The sequence below is a fragment of the Podarcis melisellensis genome, assembly GCF_964234715.1.
Source record: "Podarcis melisellensis genome assembly, chromosome: 5".
Taxonomy (NCBI): Eukaryota; Metazoa; Chordata; class Lepidosauria; order Squamata; family Lacertidae; genus Podarcis; species Podarcis melisellensis.
The window spans coordinates 81,702,749-81,721,295 of record NC_138537.1 but is presented as its reverse complement, the minus strand read 5'-3'; the positions used below and the strand labels follow the sequence as shown (position 1 = coordinate 81,721,295).

General features: G+C 43.0%; 1 protein-coding gene across 14 annotated transcripts in view; it reads right to left on the bottom strand.

Moving 5' to 3' along the window:
- The window catches only part of DLG5 (discs large MAGUK scaffold protein 5), a 139,979-nt gene extending 121,958 nt beyond the window's left edge, over positions 1 to 18,021 (bottom strand). For 6 of the 14 annotated variants that reach the window (XM_081913419.1, XM_081913428.1, XM_081913425.1 and 3 more), the window contains exon 1: positions 16,160 to 16,723. In XM_081913419.1, coding sequence (XP_081769545.1) covers positions 16,160 to 16,514 — 355 coding nt within the window. In that variant the 5' untranslated portion in view covers positions 16,515 to 16,723. Of the gene's footprint in view, positions 1 to 12,204; positions 12,294 to 13,383; positions 13,463 to 16,159; positions 16,728 to 17,122 lie in introns of those variants that run through there. The other 8 variants (XM_081913432.1, XM_081913421.1, XM_081913430.1 and 5 more) reach the window with 6 other exon arrangements.
- Positions 18,022 to 18,547: the final 526 nt, after the last annotated feature.

Below are 18,547 nucleotides of genomic sequence, written 5' to 3'. Positions count from 1 at the left end.
GAGGTCTGCAATCTGCAATGGCTGTGGTAAGCGATCAGCAGTGGCGGGCAGGTGGGTGAGTGATTGGTGGATGTGACCTCCTCCACTCCCCCTAAAAGCTAAACAACTTAATTTCGGGTTAAAAAAAATAGGGGGTGTCTTATACATGGAAAAATACGGTCATTTGGGAGTGGCAGGGGACTGGTAGAAGTTGCACAAGCTACTTTTGAGGCCATGGCGGCCCAGGGGGCGGGCGCCAAAGAAAGATGGCAAACGGATCCAATGATTATATTGTAGGCGTACTTGAAGAAACTTGGAATAAGCCCCAGGTGGAACAGATAGTTCTTCAGATAATTTCTGCCAAAAGGTTAACTGCCCATGGAAAACCAGCATAATGTCTGCAGTTATAAGACTGGTTACTGAAAAGGTGGAATAACACAGGCCTTTTAAAACTTGTTTGCTCCATAGGATTGAGAGAGGAAAGGGGTCTTAGATTGAATAAAGTCTTTCATGAAGAACAGATTTGTTTAACGCTGGAAACTGATACAACAGAAATAATGTATAATAAAATATGAGCTTTAAAATATCAAGCCACACTTTGCTCTATCATTTTAACAGGGGAAGGGGAGGAAACGGCCGCAAAACATCATCTTGCTACAACTTCCTTAAAATGTGCAACAGTAAACTAACAAAATTACACCCGCCACTAGCTCAAAATGCTTTTCACGCAGAGCCTACAGTGCAGCCGCACAATCCCATGACCCACAAATAACCTTGGCATTAGCGTTTCTTCACACATGCCCTATTTCCTTAGGCATCTCTGAAACTTCAAAACAAGAGATGCCTTTTAAAACCTTCAGCTGCATTCAAATTTCCTTCTCCGTAATGATGCAAGTGCCAGGACGCACATTTGACACTATCACCATGTTTTTCAGCTACAACTTCAACCAACAAGTCAGCTGATCCTACAAAGCAGGAGAGAGATAGTTTTCCCAGAAGTATTGGCTTGTTTCAAGAACTGAATGGAAAAGGCCTGAGAATCACGTCACTACTGGGCAACTGGGAACAAAAGAAATCTGGATTCTTGTTAAAAGCTTCCTACCCCTCTTTTGGGACGCGGGTGGTGCTGTGGTCTAAACCACGGAGCCTAGGGCCTGCCGATCGGAAGGTATGACCACGACAGGGTGAGCTCCCATTGCTCGGTCCCTGCTCCTGCCAACCTAGCAGTTCGAAAGCACGTCGAAGTGTAAGTAGATAAATAGGTACCGCTCCAGTGGGAAGGTAAATGGCGTTTCTGCACGCTGCTCTGGTTTCACCAGAAGCGGCTTAATCATGCTGGCCACATGACCCAGAAAAACTGTCTGTGGACAAACGTCGGCTCCCTCGGCCAGTACCCACTTACCTGAAAGTAAGCCCCATTAAATGCAATGTAATGGTTAGGGATGCACTGTAAATCAATTTCACTCAGTCTCCTCCATGTCCTTTAATCCCAGGTAACTTTAATCACAAAGTTATCAAAGCAACACCAGGCTGCTGTGCACAATTTAACCCAGGTGACACACGTGGTGAATCTAAACAGAGGGGTGCAAGGGGAATTCCTGCTCAAGTGGAGATGGAAAGATTAATGGGCATGTGGAGAGCTTTGAAGTCTGAAGATAATACTCACGGTTCTCATTACAGTATAACAATTATGTGACTTACGTCACCAAGAGCAAGAAATCACAGAAGACGACCTGTGTCATTTAGAGTCCCGTTTTGAATTCTACACTTGGCCATACTAACAGCAACCTCAGTACATGGACCAAACTTGACATAGACAATGATCTCATAACTCAGCCTGTCGCTCAGTTTTCCAAAGCATGCATTCAAGGAGGAGGATTATTCAGTTGCATATACAACAGTTTACAACTGTTCAATATATCTTCTCCCACTTTAATTTCTTTCTCTCCCAACCCCTCTCCATCACTTAAGTTTGGGCACGTAAACGTGATGCGCTAGGGATAGAGCGTGTCTCTCTCTGTCCCAGTTGGCCTCTTACCTATTTGGAGGGAGGATACTTCCCTACATCCCTGGCAGGTAGGGGAATGAGAGCCTTCCTCCACACACCATTCATGTCTTCAAAGGGGTGGGGAATGGGGGCACAAAACACACACACAGCATGTCCTTGAGATTGAGATGCAAGGTAAACCTTGACAGAGCTGAAAATGGGGACTATCATGTCACTGAGAGGTGGGGAGGAAGGTGCTTCAGATTAGGGAAGGACACAGAATCATAGAGTTGTAGAGTGTAAGGGCCACAAGGGATCATCTTATTCAACCCCTTGCAATGCAGAACTCTTTTGCCCAATGTGGGGCTTGAACCCACGACCCTGAGATTAAGAGTCTCATGCTCTACCAACTACCAAATTGCACTGGAGTTAACAGGGGAGAAAAACCCAGTATTATTGCCTCTCCCCCACTCAACAACAGATAGAAACTCTTTGCTATCATGCCTGGAGCCGCATTCTCACTAATGTTGCCTTTGGGGGGTGGGATCTGGGCTTGGGGTATGCTCACTACGGAAGCCAGGGGAGAAAGATGCACAGAAAGATACTTGCTAGTATCTTCATCCCTGAGTAACATGGCCTGGTAATTTTACTAATTTCTGTTGGGGGTTTCACTTCCTAGAAGCATTTGAGGTGGAAGGTTGGGGTGGCTAATGAGTATAACTGCGCTCCACACTCCAAACTGAATTACTACAAAGCACTTTGTGATGCAGCCCTTGAAGGAAAGTCAGAAACTTCAAATGATCCAAAGCACACCAGCCAAGATAGTGGCCAGTGTTCCACTTAGAACTCAAATAATGCTTGTTCCATTATAAGAATTTTATAACAATTATTTTTTTTAAAATGTAGTAAATTAAGTGAAGAGCATTTTCTCCCTCCTTCCACCGCCACCATACTGGTTACATAATTTTTTGCACAGAAGTTGCTTTCTGTTCCAGCTATACTAATTTAAACAACAGCACAGATATATAATCAGTGGCTTAATGCCAGCTGTAATTACGCCCTGTTTGGGTTGATTTGCATGAATGGGGAGACTGTTGTACTCTAGTTGTAGCTGATAACCACTGTAGTTTATTACCCGTGTAATGACTACTTCAGCGGTTGTTCACGTAAAGGAGTGGTTCTCAAAGTTTTTTCTCTGAGCCACACTTTCAGAATAAAAAAATGCGCATGCCACAATTTTTTAATTGATACCCTGGAAAATACAACTAGGATTGTCCTCAGTATCGCTTCATGTTCTTGCTCTCATTTTGAAAAGGTATCTATTCATAATCTGCAAATAAAAAAATTATGTGATGCTATCCTATTCCATACTATTTTGTACAACAATGCAACGTTTAAATGTTTCTTTGATTGTCCTTGAATCTTCCTGCCACACTTGGTAGTCTCTCCTGCCACTCCCTTTGAGAACTACTGATGTAAAGATACCTTACAGGATTTAGCAATGGTGCGAGTGTTCTAACTACTGAGATAAGGGAGGTAAAATGTTTTAGAACTTACACATAATACATGTTGGCTTTCTGATGCCACAGATGTCTGTCCAAAATTGTTCAAATGTGTCCAGCCTATTAGCTATCATTCAGGAATATTAAAGCTCCACCTTTGGGACTCTGCTCAGAGGAGGCAAAAAACATTGTGTCTGGATAATGCTAGGAGGCTTAATTCAGACACTACACCAAACTATGGTAAGGAAAGCTTAACTGCGGTTTAGTGTGATGTCTGAAACAGACAAACCATAGTTAACAGTCATTGCTCTGCCCTTGGAGGCCACTATCAATTGGACAGGTAAGCAGAGAGAAAATCAAAGCATGGAAGCATGTGCAGGTTTGCCCACACATTTCTAAGCTATGTTTGAGTTCAGACAATGATTTGGTGCAGTATCTGACTTGAAGCAAAGTGTATACAGCCTACATACTAGGGGGAGCCCAATTACATGTGTCTATTCCACCATCAGACATCTACACATAAGTCTTAGCATTTATAGGGCCTAAACATAGCCTGTGACACACACCGGGCAAAACTATATGAGCACTAGTCCTCAAGAATTAGTGAAACAACTGCTATGTTTAAGCTTGTCTAGAAGGACCCTATAAGCAATCTATGCTCATGCAGATGTCTGGCAGTCCCAGAGGCAGAGCAGAAACGGCATGCCCCATAAACAGAGACTCAAGCAAAAACTGGTATGTTTGGGAGCAGAGTTTGGGAGCAGAGTTTGTATTCCTTTTCATCTTTAAACTGTTTAACATGGCTGCTTTTGAGATCTATCTTTGTTTACATTAGGGGATGCGACAATCACATAAAATTATAAACAATAAAACACTCAGGCAAACATTTGTGAATATATTCACAAAGTTGTGTCAAGGTGTATATAGCAAAATTACAACAATTATTACCAATATGAAATGATGCATAGTGATGTGTATTTGCTTGGATTGTGAGCATAAGTATTTTGTATCAATAACAATTAGCTTTTATGTGAAATTATGGGGGGGGGAGGGGGGAAATTAAAATATATACTTCATGCATGCCAGACTGTGGTACTGTTCTATAATTCTATGAAATGCCTCATTATTTGTGTAATCCATCATCATCATCACACCAGACTGCATAAAAATTGTCATGTTTCTTTTGGCCTCACTACATTTAATTTTTATGTCAGTTTTTCCAATAATGCTGTTTGTGAACTGCATCATATCATTGGTCCATAGTTAATAACTGTAATGATTTCCATGTTCTGACAATAGTTTTTCTTGCAGCAGTTAATATATGTGTTATCAGTTTTTGTTTCTTACTGGCAACGTATCATGACTATATAAGTTAAGCAGAGCCAGTCCTGGGGTCATGGGGACTGTCTGCCTTGTAATCAAATATATTTATGTAAATACATTAAAAAAGAACTGACCCTATTTTAAGTTGAAACAGAACGTACATTACATGGTATCTTTTTCAATGCAATGTTCCTGCTCTAAGTGTGATGGATCAATGACACATTAAAATTCCATTTATAGAGAGTAAATGGATGGTGGTTCTATGGTTTCACACCTAACGTACTGGTATTTTCAAGCCACTTTTTGTTAGGCATTTTAAGCACCCACGCAGAGAGAGGCAACAGAAGAAGCAAATAGGGAAAAAGAGTGCTTTAATGATTAGCAATACACTTTGCTCCAAACCAAGGAAATTTATAGCAAACAAGACTCCCTTCTACAAATCCACCTGCAGGCATTTAACCCCCCCCCCAAAAAAAAGATTTCTACTTAAACAGCCCCAATTAAATAAGGCAGTGCAATGCTAAGAGAGCTAAAACCAAGGGAGTATTTGTTTATTTTCTTTCAAAAAGAGATGCATTCCCTGCTTTCATCCAGTGTTCAAGATGGCTTCTAACAAAGAAGCAGCAGCATATCTGAAGTGTTCCTGCATGCATTATGCAGCGTACAGTTTGGCTCCCTGGAAATCACAGCTAATTTTGTCTCAAGTTTCTACCCTTCGTGTTGTGAATGAATTGACCAATTTACACAAACAAAACACAGAGCATACAACACTCTAGAATCTGACATGTGTAATAGTCACCCATAGACATCCACAGGGGAGTAAGGGGAGCATTTGCCACCCCAATTAATAGTAATATCCAAATCCCCAACTACACACACACACACACACACACACACACACACAGTTTCTAGCTTCAAATAACAAAGTCTGCATTCATACAACAGCTTTTTTCCATTTTTGCAACTTTCCTCCTATTTCTACAGTATATATGAGCTTCCATATGATGTAAAAGCCACTTTCAGAAGTATTGTGGAACAGAGCACAAGTTTAACAGTCATTTCCATCAAGTCCCCCCCCCCCCCGAAGCAAATAAATATGTACTATATTCCACTATAGTTCCAGAAACTGCTTTTACATCATTTGGAAGCTCACATATAATGCAGAACTTAGGGTTAGGGAAAAGTGATGAAAACAGAACAAATTGCTATGTGAATGCTGCCAAAATATACAGACCAGTTAGCATTTTAAAATCATAAAATTGTAGAGTTGGAAGGGACCCCAAAGGTCCTCTAGTCCAACCCTCTGCAATGGAGGAATAATAATAATAATAATAATAATAATAATAATAATAATAAATTTTATTTATACCCCACCCTCCCCAGCCAAGACCGGGCTCAGGGCAGCTAACAATCAATAATAAAAACAAGTTGATTGAAATACAACTTAAAAACATTAACTAGATCATGCAGGGCGGATGGCCATCCAACCTCTGCTTAAAAATCTCCAAGGAAGGAGAGTCTATCATGGTCTACACAGTGTCGTCTGCTTTAACAACTGGTTAATGCTAACTATGTAGAGCTTTGAACAAATGAACTTGAACTGTATACAGTGTATACAGTGGTACCTTGGTTCTCAAACTTCTACATGCAGACATTAAATGGAACAAAGGACAACTAAAAACTGCATCATGTTACTGAGTCACATAAAAACCAAATCATGTTATTTGATATAATTCTCTCGCGTGTTTCTTCAGTCTGAACTGAAGAAAGAAAGAAACGTGAAATTATTGTGTCTCGATTTTGGTGGGGTTTTTTTTTTCTAAACACACATCTGTTTCTTCAACATGCTGAAGATGATGGAGAAATCAGGTGAGTTGATTTGAGAGCTGCCCAAGTTTATAGTATATAGGAATTGTAGTACTAGATTGTCTTATACAGTATAGTTATTTGAAAGCATTTTAAAGGGGTAATGGATAAGCTTAAACAACATTTTAAAACCTTGCCTTTAAAAGCATTACACTGGTCATCTTAAGAGAAAATATTTCATGCCATGTTTTTAAATTTTCTTGATATTGCAAATTCCTTTCATTGGAAAAATGGAGGGAAAGTCCATGGTGTGTGACAATGAACCCAAGTTTTCGGGGTCCTCATATATTTATTCCCTTCAGCACTCAGGGAATGTGAAATGTGCTGCTTCATGGCTTATATTGCCTCTCTGCAAAGGCCCCAAATTCTGCATAATCACCAATGCAACAACAATAATAATAATAATAATAATATATCGAGCAAATTCAGACAAAACCCACATCATCTACATAATTTATTCCAAGCCAAGTGAGATTTATTTATATATGCTTTCCATGCAATTACTGCACTCAAACTGGTACAATGGAATATTGTATGAGAAATCAAGTTTGTTACAAAAGTGAATACTCAAAACTATCAAATCACGGAACAATCTGAATAATCAAATTCTCAACAATTCATTATACTAAACCCACCATCAACATTACAACAACAGAATTAAATAGGGATTCATTTTATCACCAGTAGAAAACAGCAGCAACAAAATATAGATTAAATTAAAAGGAGCAGAATCTGCAGCAAAATGTTATCACGCAAGACGCTCCTGTTCAGAGTTCCAGCAAGCCAGTCACACCTTGTTTCAAAGTATTCCATTCCATTTCCACACACCCCTGCAACGATAGGCTCAGTCCTCAATAAACTGCCCCCCCCACCTCCCCTCATCCCTACAATAGTTGTTTGGAACTTCTGCAAAGCTCTCCTCCCACAAAGCCTGGAGATAGCTCCTTTCTGTGCATGGATGTTTCCATTGTGGCAACACAAAAACTCACACTTGGTGAAATAGTTTGCTATTACCATATTAACTCGAATGTAATGCACACCTTTTTTGGCCAAATTATGCCACAAAAATTAGACTGCACATTAGTTTTGATGATGCATTTACATTCCCCAGCAAATATTTTTTGGGTTTCAAGGTTTTGAAAATTGAGATGCACATTAGGTTCGATGGCGCATGAGATTCACGTAAATACGGTAGCACAGGAACAATTAAGGTATTAGAAACACGTAGCTAAAACTTCAGCTTTATGGAGAATATATTTCTTTAGAATCAGTGGCACTGTCACAGGAACAAGCATGGCACCAACATCTTCATGGCTCTCTCAGAACACTACTCTCCCAGCTCCTGCTCCAAAAAAACTTCCCCCATATACTGATGACATCTTTATCATCTGGACTCATAGACAGGAGTCACTGATGCAGGGAGACCGCTGAGTTTACATCAAGAGATGTCAATACTATTACTTTCAGACTAATCTGAGGCAATGGATTTCCAACGCATTATGTGTGCTAATTGGCAGACCAATGCCACAATGTCTGTGTTATCAACCACTGTTTTGTGAATTGTCACTGTCTACAGTTTTTCACATTTCATTTCCCACTAACCTTGGTGTTTATTATTTTCCCCAGCTGTGTGTGTGTATGCACACACCTGTAACTTAGGATAACACTTCATACCTCCAATGTAGTCCACAAAAACATGTTATGGTTCCCTGACTCTTTGCACCTTTAGCTAAAACCTGAACACCTTCAGTGTAGTCCAAGTGCAAAATTTGTTTTCCCCCTGACATATGAACACAAGACATTAACAGGTCCCAGAGCCAGTCAATAGTGTGTGGTCTTATAAATGCATTCTCCAATAATTTGATCTGCAAATATGCTCAATGGAACCCCTCACTGCGTTTCATTTGGGAGCATACTGAAATCCCCCCCCCCAAAAAAACATAACACACTACTGAAGAGAACCTTGCAAATCCGAAAAAAGGATGTTCTGACCCTGCCTAGGAGATTCATCCTTAGACGCGCCAGCCAAGCAAAGAAGCACCCTTTTTCAGAAGGGGATTCCTTTGCTCCTCACAACATGTTACCAGGAGCCACTACTGCTACAACCAGAAATCTTCCTGGTATGGCATCATCATTGATGGCTTTTAAAAAAACTTTGAAAACATTTTTCTATTCCTGGCCGTATTTAGCTAATTTGCTGTGCGGGGAGTTAACCGCAGACTTTTAATTCTGTATTTGTATTTTATATTATTATTGTGTTGTGGTGTTATAAAATGTTCTCTTAAAACTGACTTGCAAGGAGAATGAGCCCTGTGAGGTAGGGTGTAGGAACACATTACTTTTTTCTGGTACTTTTAAAGTTTTTTATCAGAAGTTTTACTAAGCTGTTAAAAAAAAGTTTAATTTGGGGGCGGTTTTAATCCTGTTATGGTTTCATCACTTTTTAACTATTATCTTTTATATGTTTTTAGCTTTCTGTATTTTATGTGCGTTAACTTGCGCAAGCCACCTTGAATCCTGGCCTGGGAAAAGGATATAAATGAATGAATGAATTTTTGAACCATTTCATTTCACCAACTATTGTTAAGATTAACCACAGTTTAGGGTTAATATGTAACACTAAAATGGAAATGGAAGTTTCTGATCTCACTGTAGCCACATTCTAAGACAGGGGAGCAGAGTACATAAGCTTGAGACTTGTTACTGCTCATAGAATCATAGAACTGTAGAGGTGGAAGAGACCCCCGAGGGTCATCTAGTCTACCCCCCTGCACTGCAGGAATCTCAACAAAAGCATCCATGGCAGATGGCCATTCAACCTCTGCTTAAAAACCTCATCCTCATGACACTATATGGAAACCAAGACATTCTCTTTTCCCACCATGGTTGTCAATGAGGAAGTAAATTATGCTGTATGAACTAGTGACAGAGCAGTGTGATAATACACCTTGCCCACTCCCTCAGTGTTCTTCTATACATTCAGCTGATGACTGCAGGAAAGTGACTGATCTATTTGCACCAGCAAGCCAATAGCAAGTGACACATGCAATCATCTCGAGGTTCGGTTACTTAAACTGGAAAAAACCAAACTAGCGCATTTCATATAATGATGATGATGTTTGGGAGTCTACAGGCAAGATTGTTAAAATGTATATACAGAACTCCTATCTCCAAATCTGCATCAAGAAACTGCTAACGCTCAGAACACAGATTCAGGTTTTGTCCTTCAAGATGTTAATTTTGTATTTGGTCATGCTTTAATAACTGCAATGCATCAGAGCTATGACTCAGGAAAAAACCACATCATCAAGACAGAGTGTGTGTGTTTTGAGCAAAAGTTTTGCTTTGTCATCCAATACACATTTCCGTTTGGTATTTCCAGCCAACCTACAAGGCTGTCAGACACAATGCCCTCAATTTAGTAACTTCACTATTATTTTTAACTCTGCCAAAGCAATTAAGTAAAGCTGCAATCCTATGTCTGCTACCAGAGAGGTTCATTGAGCAAAATAGGACTTGCAGCCTGATGTACATTATTCAGAAGTACAGTGGTACCTCGAGTTACAAACGCCTCAGGTTACAAATGCTTCAGGTTACAAATTCCTGGAAGAGTTACCTTGAGAACTTCGCCCCAGGATGAGAACAGAAATCATGTGCTGGCAGCGCAGCGGCAGCAAGAGGCCCCATTAGCGAAAGCACGCCTCTAGTTAAGAATAGTTTCAGGTTAAGAACGGACCTCCGGAACAAATTAAGTTCGTAACTAGAGGTATGTTTTACCAATGAAGACATAAAAAAAATTGTGACAACTGAGATGAGTCATCCATAACTCAAGACTTATCAGGAGCGCCTAGTTGCCCGGCAACTCTTATTTAAGTCATAACAGTTGCTGGGCAACAAAACTGCATTTGCTTATCCTCGCCTTTACACCTCACCTCCTTGGAGCAGGGACCTGGCTTTTTTAGGTAGCTAAAACTGGCTTCCAGCTCCTTAGTTGCAATTCTGTATTTGACTCAAAGGCGCAAAGTAAGTAACTGGGATTTGAATGGCAGCACAGCCAAAAATATTTGGCATCCCCAAATGTTGGCTTGGCTTACTAGGTAGCCACTATTTGTGGTTGCCTGCGACAGGTGCAGAAGGAGCTCAGGAGTGAGATTGGGTCTTTGCTCAATTACAATGGAATTTGGAAAAGGCAAATAACTGAAATGAACAGCCTAAGAAGCTCCAGCTTCTTCTTAGCTCCTCTTCAATTTTCTAGAACTCAGAAAGAAGAAGATTGTGCTGCCATTCCCCTTGCTAGCCAGGGGGCATTCACCCTTGCTGGATTTCTGTAGGACTGACCCTGGGCAACCTCAAGATCATAGAATTGTAGAGTTGGAGGGGCCCCTGAGGATCATCTAGCCCAACCCGCTGCAATGTAGGAATATGCAGTTGTCCCGTATGGGGACTGAACCTGCAAACTTGGCGCTATCAGCACCATGCTCAAATCAGCTGAGCTACCCAGGCAGCTATAGCCATGTATCACTAGCAGACTGTCCCCTACCTCATGCCCTAGCAGAGCTACACAAATAATAAATGCAACATATATAATAAAAGCATTACTTGTGATAGAAAAACAGGCCACGTCCTGCCAAACTTCTCAAGTCTCCTCCTACTGTAGGGCCAGCTCTGGAGGACTGCAAGTGGCTTCCAGGCTAGTTAAGGGTCTAACCCCCCCCCCTCAAAAAGCACCCCCATTCTCACTTCAAACAAAGCCCCAAAGGAAATCAGACACACAGAGAAAGAAGACTGCCCATGACATTTCTCTTTGAAATCAATGTGCCTCCCAAAATCCTAGATTTTGTGCCAACTACACACACATGCACGTTTTCTTCTATGTACGCCATAATACTATCCAAATAACTATGATGATTTTATGCAGCTATCTTGACAGTGATACGGCAAATAGCAACCCTTCTCTGACCGCACGGCATTAAACGTTACAAACACAGAATACTCACAAAGGAGAGCAGAAGCCTTAACAGTTTGGTTCCTGTCCACATATTCAAAGCACAGTAAACTGTTTATCACTTTAAACTCCAGCAAGAGCATTCAAAGAGATGATTGGCTGTCGCCAAACAAGCCTGTAATTTAATTGTGTTTGCCCTAAATTCCTTCATTAACTATACTCTAAATAAGGAGACGGCTGGCTGAGGGAAAGGGCCTTAGGCTAAGCCAAATGGAAACAAACATGACACAGTCAGAATATATGCATTTTCTTTATCCTATAGATATGCAGAAATGCTTTCCTTGGCTTTTATATCTTTTTCATAAAAGTTATTTTTTAAATTTTTAATTGTATTTTGACAAAGTAATAATCATAAATAAATAAGAATAAAAATGTGCACCCCAGCACTGAGACCATTCCATTGTAACTATCCAACCTCCCAAAATTTCAACACCTCTTGCGGTGGTTTGACCCCTTTCCGTTTTAACAGTACAAATTCTACAAACACCCTCCATATCTCCTCAAAATCATTTATATCTAACATACAGAAAAAGACAAGTCACCTCTTCAGGAGTTGCAGTGACCCAATCACAGAGTACTGGACACAAAGTGAAGGTTTGTCCTCAGGGTGAGGGACTCAGGTAGGCCTGAACTCCAAATTAAAGGCAAGAAGACACTTGCAAGGAACCCCAAGGAACCATGGGGATCTGTAAAGGTGCCTAAATGTTCCCCTCAGAACAGATTTCCCTCAGCACTGCCATAAGAAAACAACTCCCACAGTTATTTAGAAGAAAGTTGCATCAGTTAAAAGCATATGAAATGTTTACCCGAAAAAAATTCGCCTCAGAATGAAGGAGCCTCCCCAAATCTAACACACGGCTCTGTCAGCACTAACGAAGATGAAAGTTTAGAATGAAAACTGTCAGAGAGGTAGCCATATTCGTCTGTGGCAGCAAAGTCCACAATATTTAGGGAAGTTTTTAATGCCTGATGTTTTATTGTATTTTTAACGTTTTGTTGGAAGCCACCCAAAGTGGTTTCTAACAAAACCAGATGGGTGGGGTATAAATAAATTATTATTATTATTATTCCCAATCCTCATTCTGACCCAGGCAGATGAAAATGGCAAGGATATACAGGCTCTATATATGCGCAATTTAAAATCCTTTGGAGAAAAAAACCCAGCAGCGTCCTCAAGGATTGCTGGAACTGGAAATTAACTTGAGAGAGAAGTTACCACTTAACTGCTCCATAGTGTCTCAACTGAAGGCTACATCCTACTCAAGTCATCGCTAAAAGCACCTCAGGAATATTTATTTTGAGGCCACCACATTCACAAGAAGATGTCATTTGTGTGAAATAGTGTCTCTACTAGAGGGTGAATATGCCTTTGAGGTATTTGCACGACAGATACCACAGAAGGGAACCGGCTCCAGTTTACCTCAGACACTCACCAACTTGTTTGAGAGAGGGTTAATGGCCATGTTTGCCATTTTTTGCTAGGTCTGATGCAGAGATGCCAGATCTAACATGGTAAATTACGTAAGACATTTCTATAATAAAGAACGTTAGCCAAACAAGTCTAGGTCAAATATTACAGATAATAAAAGCAAAGTTCCTCAAAATGTCAGAAGTGGTCCGGAAACTTTGCTCCAAACACCCTCAACAGGGCTTCAAGATTCCTCCCTATATTCACTGCCCCCAAGATGAATCAAGAGAGTCTTAGGCAAGTCTCAACCTACCCTGCCTCACATGGTTGTTGTATTGTTCCACAACTCTTCCCATATTGGCTGTTTCTCATGGAAACTCAAATGTTGGCAAACGATCTGGGACTTTCTTTGGAGCTCATTTCACTGCCCCTTGCGAATGGAGTGTACCCTAAGGAACTGTATGCAAGTTGCTTTGAGGGTCAAATCAGATATAATAGTGGCAGACACACTTGTTTATAAGTGCTCTGTTATATAGGCTGATTTTTCAAGCAGGTGACAGTCTGTGCCTTCAAGCACTTCCCAGTGTTAGAAACTCATATATAAGCTAGGCACCAAATGGTTCATTAAACAAGGGTTGCAGTTGTCAAAGCAGAATGTCCAGTTGCCATTGGGGGTTGTCTTTTTCCACCACCATGTGGTAGACCTATAAAAGGGTAACGAAGTATTGGGAAATAATTCATAATGAATTGAAAAGAAATGTTTAAAAGTATACTTTTCCAAAAAAAAAAACCCAGAGTCCTTTTTGCTGGGGATAATTCAGATGGAAATTTCCAGGTGTCAAAAAAGACTATTTATGTATGCCACTACGTCTGTGTTTTGTTAGCCTTAAAATGGAAAATGAGCGAGGTCCCAACTAAAGAAAAATGGCAACTTAAATTGATGGAATATGTGCAGCTTGTGGACCTAACATATAGAATAAGAGAAAAAGAAGAGCATACATTCAAAGAAGATTGGAAAATGCTTATTGAATATATGAGGGAAATTGTGTACATTTGAAAACATTGGCAGCATTAATAAAATTCAACAGTGTAAACAAGTTGTGAGGGATGTATTAATGGAATACTGAATGGTTTAGTTTATGTAAAATATGCAGGGATTTATGATATGCAAATTGAACCATGGAAAGAGAAGGGAAGTCACAGATAAAATATCACTGATAGAATTCTACAGTATGTGTTGCTAGTGTGTGAAAACAAGCAAGATCCAAGGATCCCCCGGCATGCACCTCCAGATGGTGGAGACCTCAGGCACCCATCCCAGCATGCAAGCATCTTCACTTGGTTGCAAGTGGCTGATAGCCAATGCACCTGGTGAATTTCAAACACTGTTCTCGCCCCTCAATCAATCTCCGATACTGGAAATGGGTATGGTGGGGGGTGGGGAGTCTGAAGTGAGAGAATCCTACACCCCCAATCTGCATCAGACTACTGCCTCTACAGTAGCCCACTAAATAAACTATGCCTTTGTCTGAGACAATCTGCAGATTAGCGTCTTGGCAAAGGTGTCTTGCGGAAGGTTCCTGCATAGAGGAAATGTGGACAACTTTCAAACTCATAATTAAAACCAAACTTCTCTTAGCTCCTCTCACTTCCCAAGCAAGAATAGTCAAAGCATACAGGAAGGCTCTGTTGCCTTTCTACCCATGGATGAAGTCAAGTCCTGTCGTCTTCCACCAGACCACTCCAGTTCAGTCATCCACCAACAGAAATAATTTCAACACTGCAATTGGCCCTGAAGATTTTAGTGGCTCATCCACATTGGATGTAACAGCACTGCTGACGGAGGGCAAAATTTCAGTTTTCCACTTACCAATACATTCACTGCCTTCCAGGCACAATAATGGTTAAAGGCATTAATTAAACAAATATGCAGCTTCTCCAAAAATGTAATATCAGGAAGCAATATCTGCTTCAACATTTGTACTTGCTCAACAAGTAGAGGCACCTTGTTGAAGAAGAAGCAAGGCTCGTGAACATAATAGTGAGGAGGAAAAAAGCAGATTAGGAACAATAACAACCCCTAAATCAGAGTATAGATAAAACTACCATCAGATCTCAGTCAATCTTCTGCCTGCCATCACTGTAGGGATCCTTTGGATCTGGACACAGTGACATATTGCGTGGTTTTAATGGAAGGGGTCCACACATTTTGGCTTTGCTGTTTGCCATCTCCACAAAACCCTTTGGCCAAGTTCTGTGGCAGATGCAAAGCACTCAGGGAAGGGAACAAAATTTGCATTATGTGCTGAGTTTCTGTGGAAGGCAGAAGAAGTGCCTCGTTGCTGCTGGCACCTTCTGCAAAGCCCAATGGATGAGAGACCAGTAGCCTTTCCTCCCCTCAAGCTCCCTATTTATTTATTTTTCCTGCCTCAACACTGCACTGGGCTTCTTCAGGAAGCACTGGCAGCACCTAACTATTATAAATCTATTGGCCTACATGGTCATCAATATATATTTAAAACCTTGATACAACCATGTTGAAAACTGCATGCCTACGTTTCACACATGCACACCAAATAGCAGTAGAGTCGAAAACCATTTAGGCGACGTGTGTTAAATCTACCCCTCCTAGCCTTCTCCAGCCTGGTGCTCTCTAGATGTTTTGAACCACAACTCTCATCAGTCACATCCAGCAGTGCTAATATGTGACATCCTTTTCCATTGCACAGAAGTTTGACGCCCTCTATTAATAACAACAACAGATTTTAAACGGAGCTTTTTGCATCTGTTGTGTTTTCCTCTATTGCTCTTGGGTGCGTTTTTCTCCTCTGGTTTGCATTATTTGCAATTGGCGCTACTGCTTTAACTTCGTATGTGTCACACTGCCTGGAGAGGGGCGATCTGCCAGTAATGCTACTTACTTCTGCCACTGCCACCAATACTTTACAGCCTGAAATGTGCTACCATGCATTTCCTCCTGGCTCCCTGAATCAATGCAAGCAGGCAAAGCACTCCCTTGGTCCCTGTATCCCAGGCTTCCCCCACCGCCACCATGCTGCCCCCCACGAGTGATGCAAAGCCCCACTCACCAGCCGCCTCGCCAGGCTGCGCGCCCGCCACGCCGTTATTCAGGTACAGGATGGAAAGCAGGTGAGGCTGCGTCTTCTCCAAGGCCACGCGCAGGTCCTGGAAGTGGTCGCGGTCCTTGGCCAGGAGCAGCTTGATGAGCACGTCGGCCTTGCAGGCGCTGGCCGAGGCTCCCTCCTTCCCTCCATCATCGCTTCCTCCTCCCGTTACCATCCCGGCTTCCTGCAGCTCCCGCAAGTCGTTGGGGCTCAAGGTCCCCGCAGCATCCAGCAGCTCGATCACCTTGTCCACCTCCGTCATGGCCTGGGCCAGACTCTGGTGACACTGGGCCAGCAGCTCCTTGTGCTTCGGCTCCATGGCAGCCGGGAGGCAGGCGCTGCAGCCCCGCCGAAAGTAACTCGCCAAACTCCTCGCCTCCCGGGAGGAAGAGCCGCGCGCCCGGTGCGCGCGCCGGAGGCACAGTGGCAAAGAGAAGATGCTTGGCTATGGTGCGTTGCGCCTTTGCCTTTGCCTTTCCTTTCCCTGTCTTTCTTCCTTCCTTCCTTCCTTCCTTCCTTCCTTCCTTCCTTCCTCCCTCCCTCCCCGCACAACAGGCCCCGCCCACCCCCTGCAATCAAAGGGAGCTGGACAACTTTTCTATTTCTTCCCCTGCTCTCCTCCCTCCCTCCAGACAAAGATCCAACGACCCCTCTTCCTTTTCCCACCGCAAAAGCAAGCGCAAAAGAGCGGCTACATTCCGCCTCCAACCCCCCTTCAAAGTCGCCACTCCGGGGGAGATTTCCAGAGAAAAGGGGGGAAAGAGTGAGGGGGGGAAAAGACTTATTTTTGCACACACTCAGGGGAAAGTTATGCAGAAGGGAAAACAACTGTTGCTCTTTCGCTGCCTCCTCGATCAAGCCCACCCACCCCTCGCTTCCCTCTGAATCCCCAAACTCCAAATCAAACAGGTAGCTCTTAAAAAATACCTTTCCTGCACCGGGTCATCACGCGCTGAAGGCGGCGGAGGCTGGCGTGGCTCCTGCGTTCCCTAACAGTTCGGCACCTCCTGTCACCCACCAACTCCCCCCTACGAGAGAAAAGGGGGGGACCCTCTCCTTTTATTTCCCCTCCCCCCTCTTCTGTTGTCTTCCCTGCCAAAGCTTGGAGAGTTCAGCTGCAAGCTCCGAATTGGCTCCGCTTTGGGCAAAGGGCTCCCCGCTTCATCTCGGCCCTAAAAAAAATGAAAGCTCGAACCAACTTCTCTCCCACCCAGAGTTGTTGGGGTGTTTTCTTGCAGGGCAGAGGCCCCGTTTATACAAAAGAGGGGGGGATGGCGGTGGAAAAGCGAGAGGGGGGCGAGGCTTCAATTCCTCCCAGGGCCTCCGCTCAGGAGCCCCGGCAGCCGCACGCAGCCATATTTGCTGCACCGGGCTTCTGCCGCTCCTGCAGTTTTTCCTGGGTGCAGGAAATGCATTTCCCTGCGTTGCCTGCGGCCGCCTTCCTCTCGGCTCCGGGAGAGAAGAAAGCGGGCGCCCGCCCCGCCCCCAGCAATGGAGAAGCGGGGGGAAAGGAAGGAAGGGAGAAAAAGTGAGGAGGGAAAAGGGGTGCAAAAGCGGGAGGCAACAAGCACCTAGCAGGAGGAGGAGGAGGAGGAAGGGATGAGGGCGATGGCCAGTCGTGCTGCTGCTGCCGCCGTTGTTTGCTCCATGCTTTGGATCCTTTCTGTTGCTGCTGCTGCGCCTTTGCTCGGCTAAGTTTCGCCTTCCCAGCTCCCCGCCGCAGCTTCCTCCGCCATAGCTCGCCCTGGCCGTCAATCAAAAGAGCCTTTGCTTTGGCAAATGTGTAAGGCGAGGCAAACGGGAGGAGGAGCTCCCTCTTTCTCCAAGCCGCTCCCTGGCTCTGTTCAAGAGTTGCAAGGGAAAGGGCGGGGGTGGGGTGGTAGAAGCCCGTCCCACTCTTAATTACCGTCCTCCAACTGCACCTTTTAAATAGGTACAGGCAGCGCTGCCAAAAAAAAAGCTTTTTGGGATGGAAGTTATCATTTAACAAATGCTGCTTTGGTGCTCCTTTGCTGTCTCCCCATGTGGACAGTCTTGCACCCAACACCCTTTCATCTTACCCATATCGACTACCTTGTAGTGAAGCTTTGTTCTTTGTGCTTCACCTGTCAGCAGCCAAGCAAGCTGCAGCATGATGACACACTTGCATGTTTATTCTATAGTAAGATAGCAGGCATCTCCTTTTTTAGCTCTGGCTGGTTTGCCAGCTGCAGCTCCTTTGGGAATAGATAGAGATGACTTTGCCACTGTACACCATGCTCCGGTAACTTCCAGGCTGGGTTATTGCAATGCACTCTATGTGCGCCCTTGAAGAGGACTCTTAAGTTTCAATTGGACCAACATGCAGAAGCC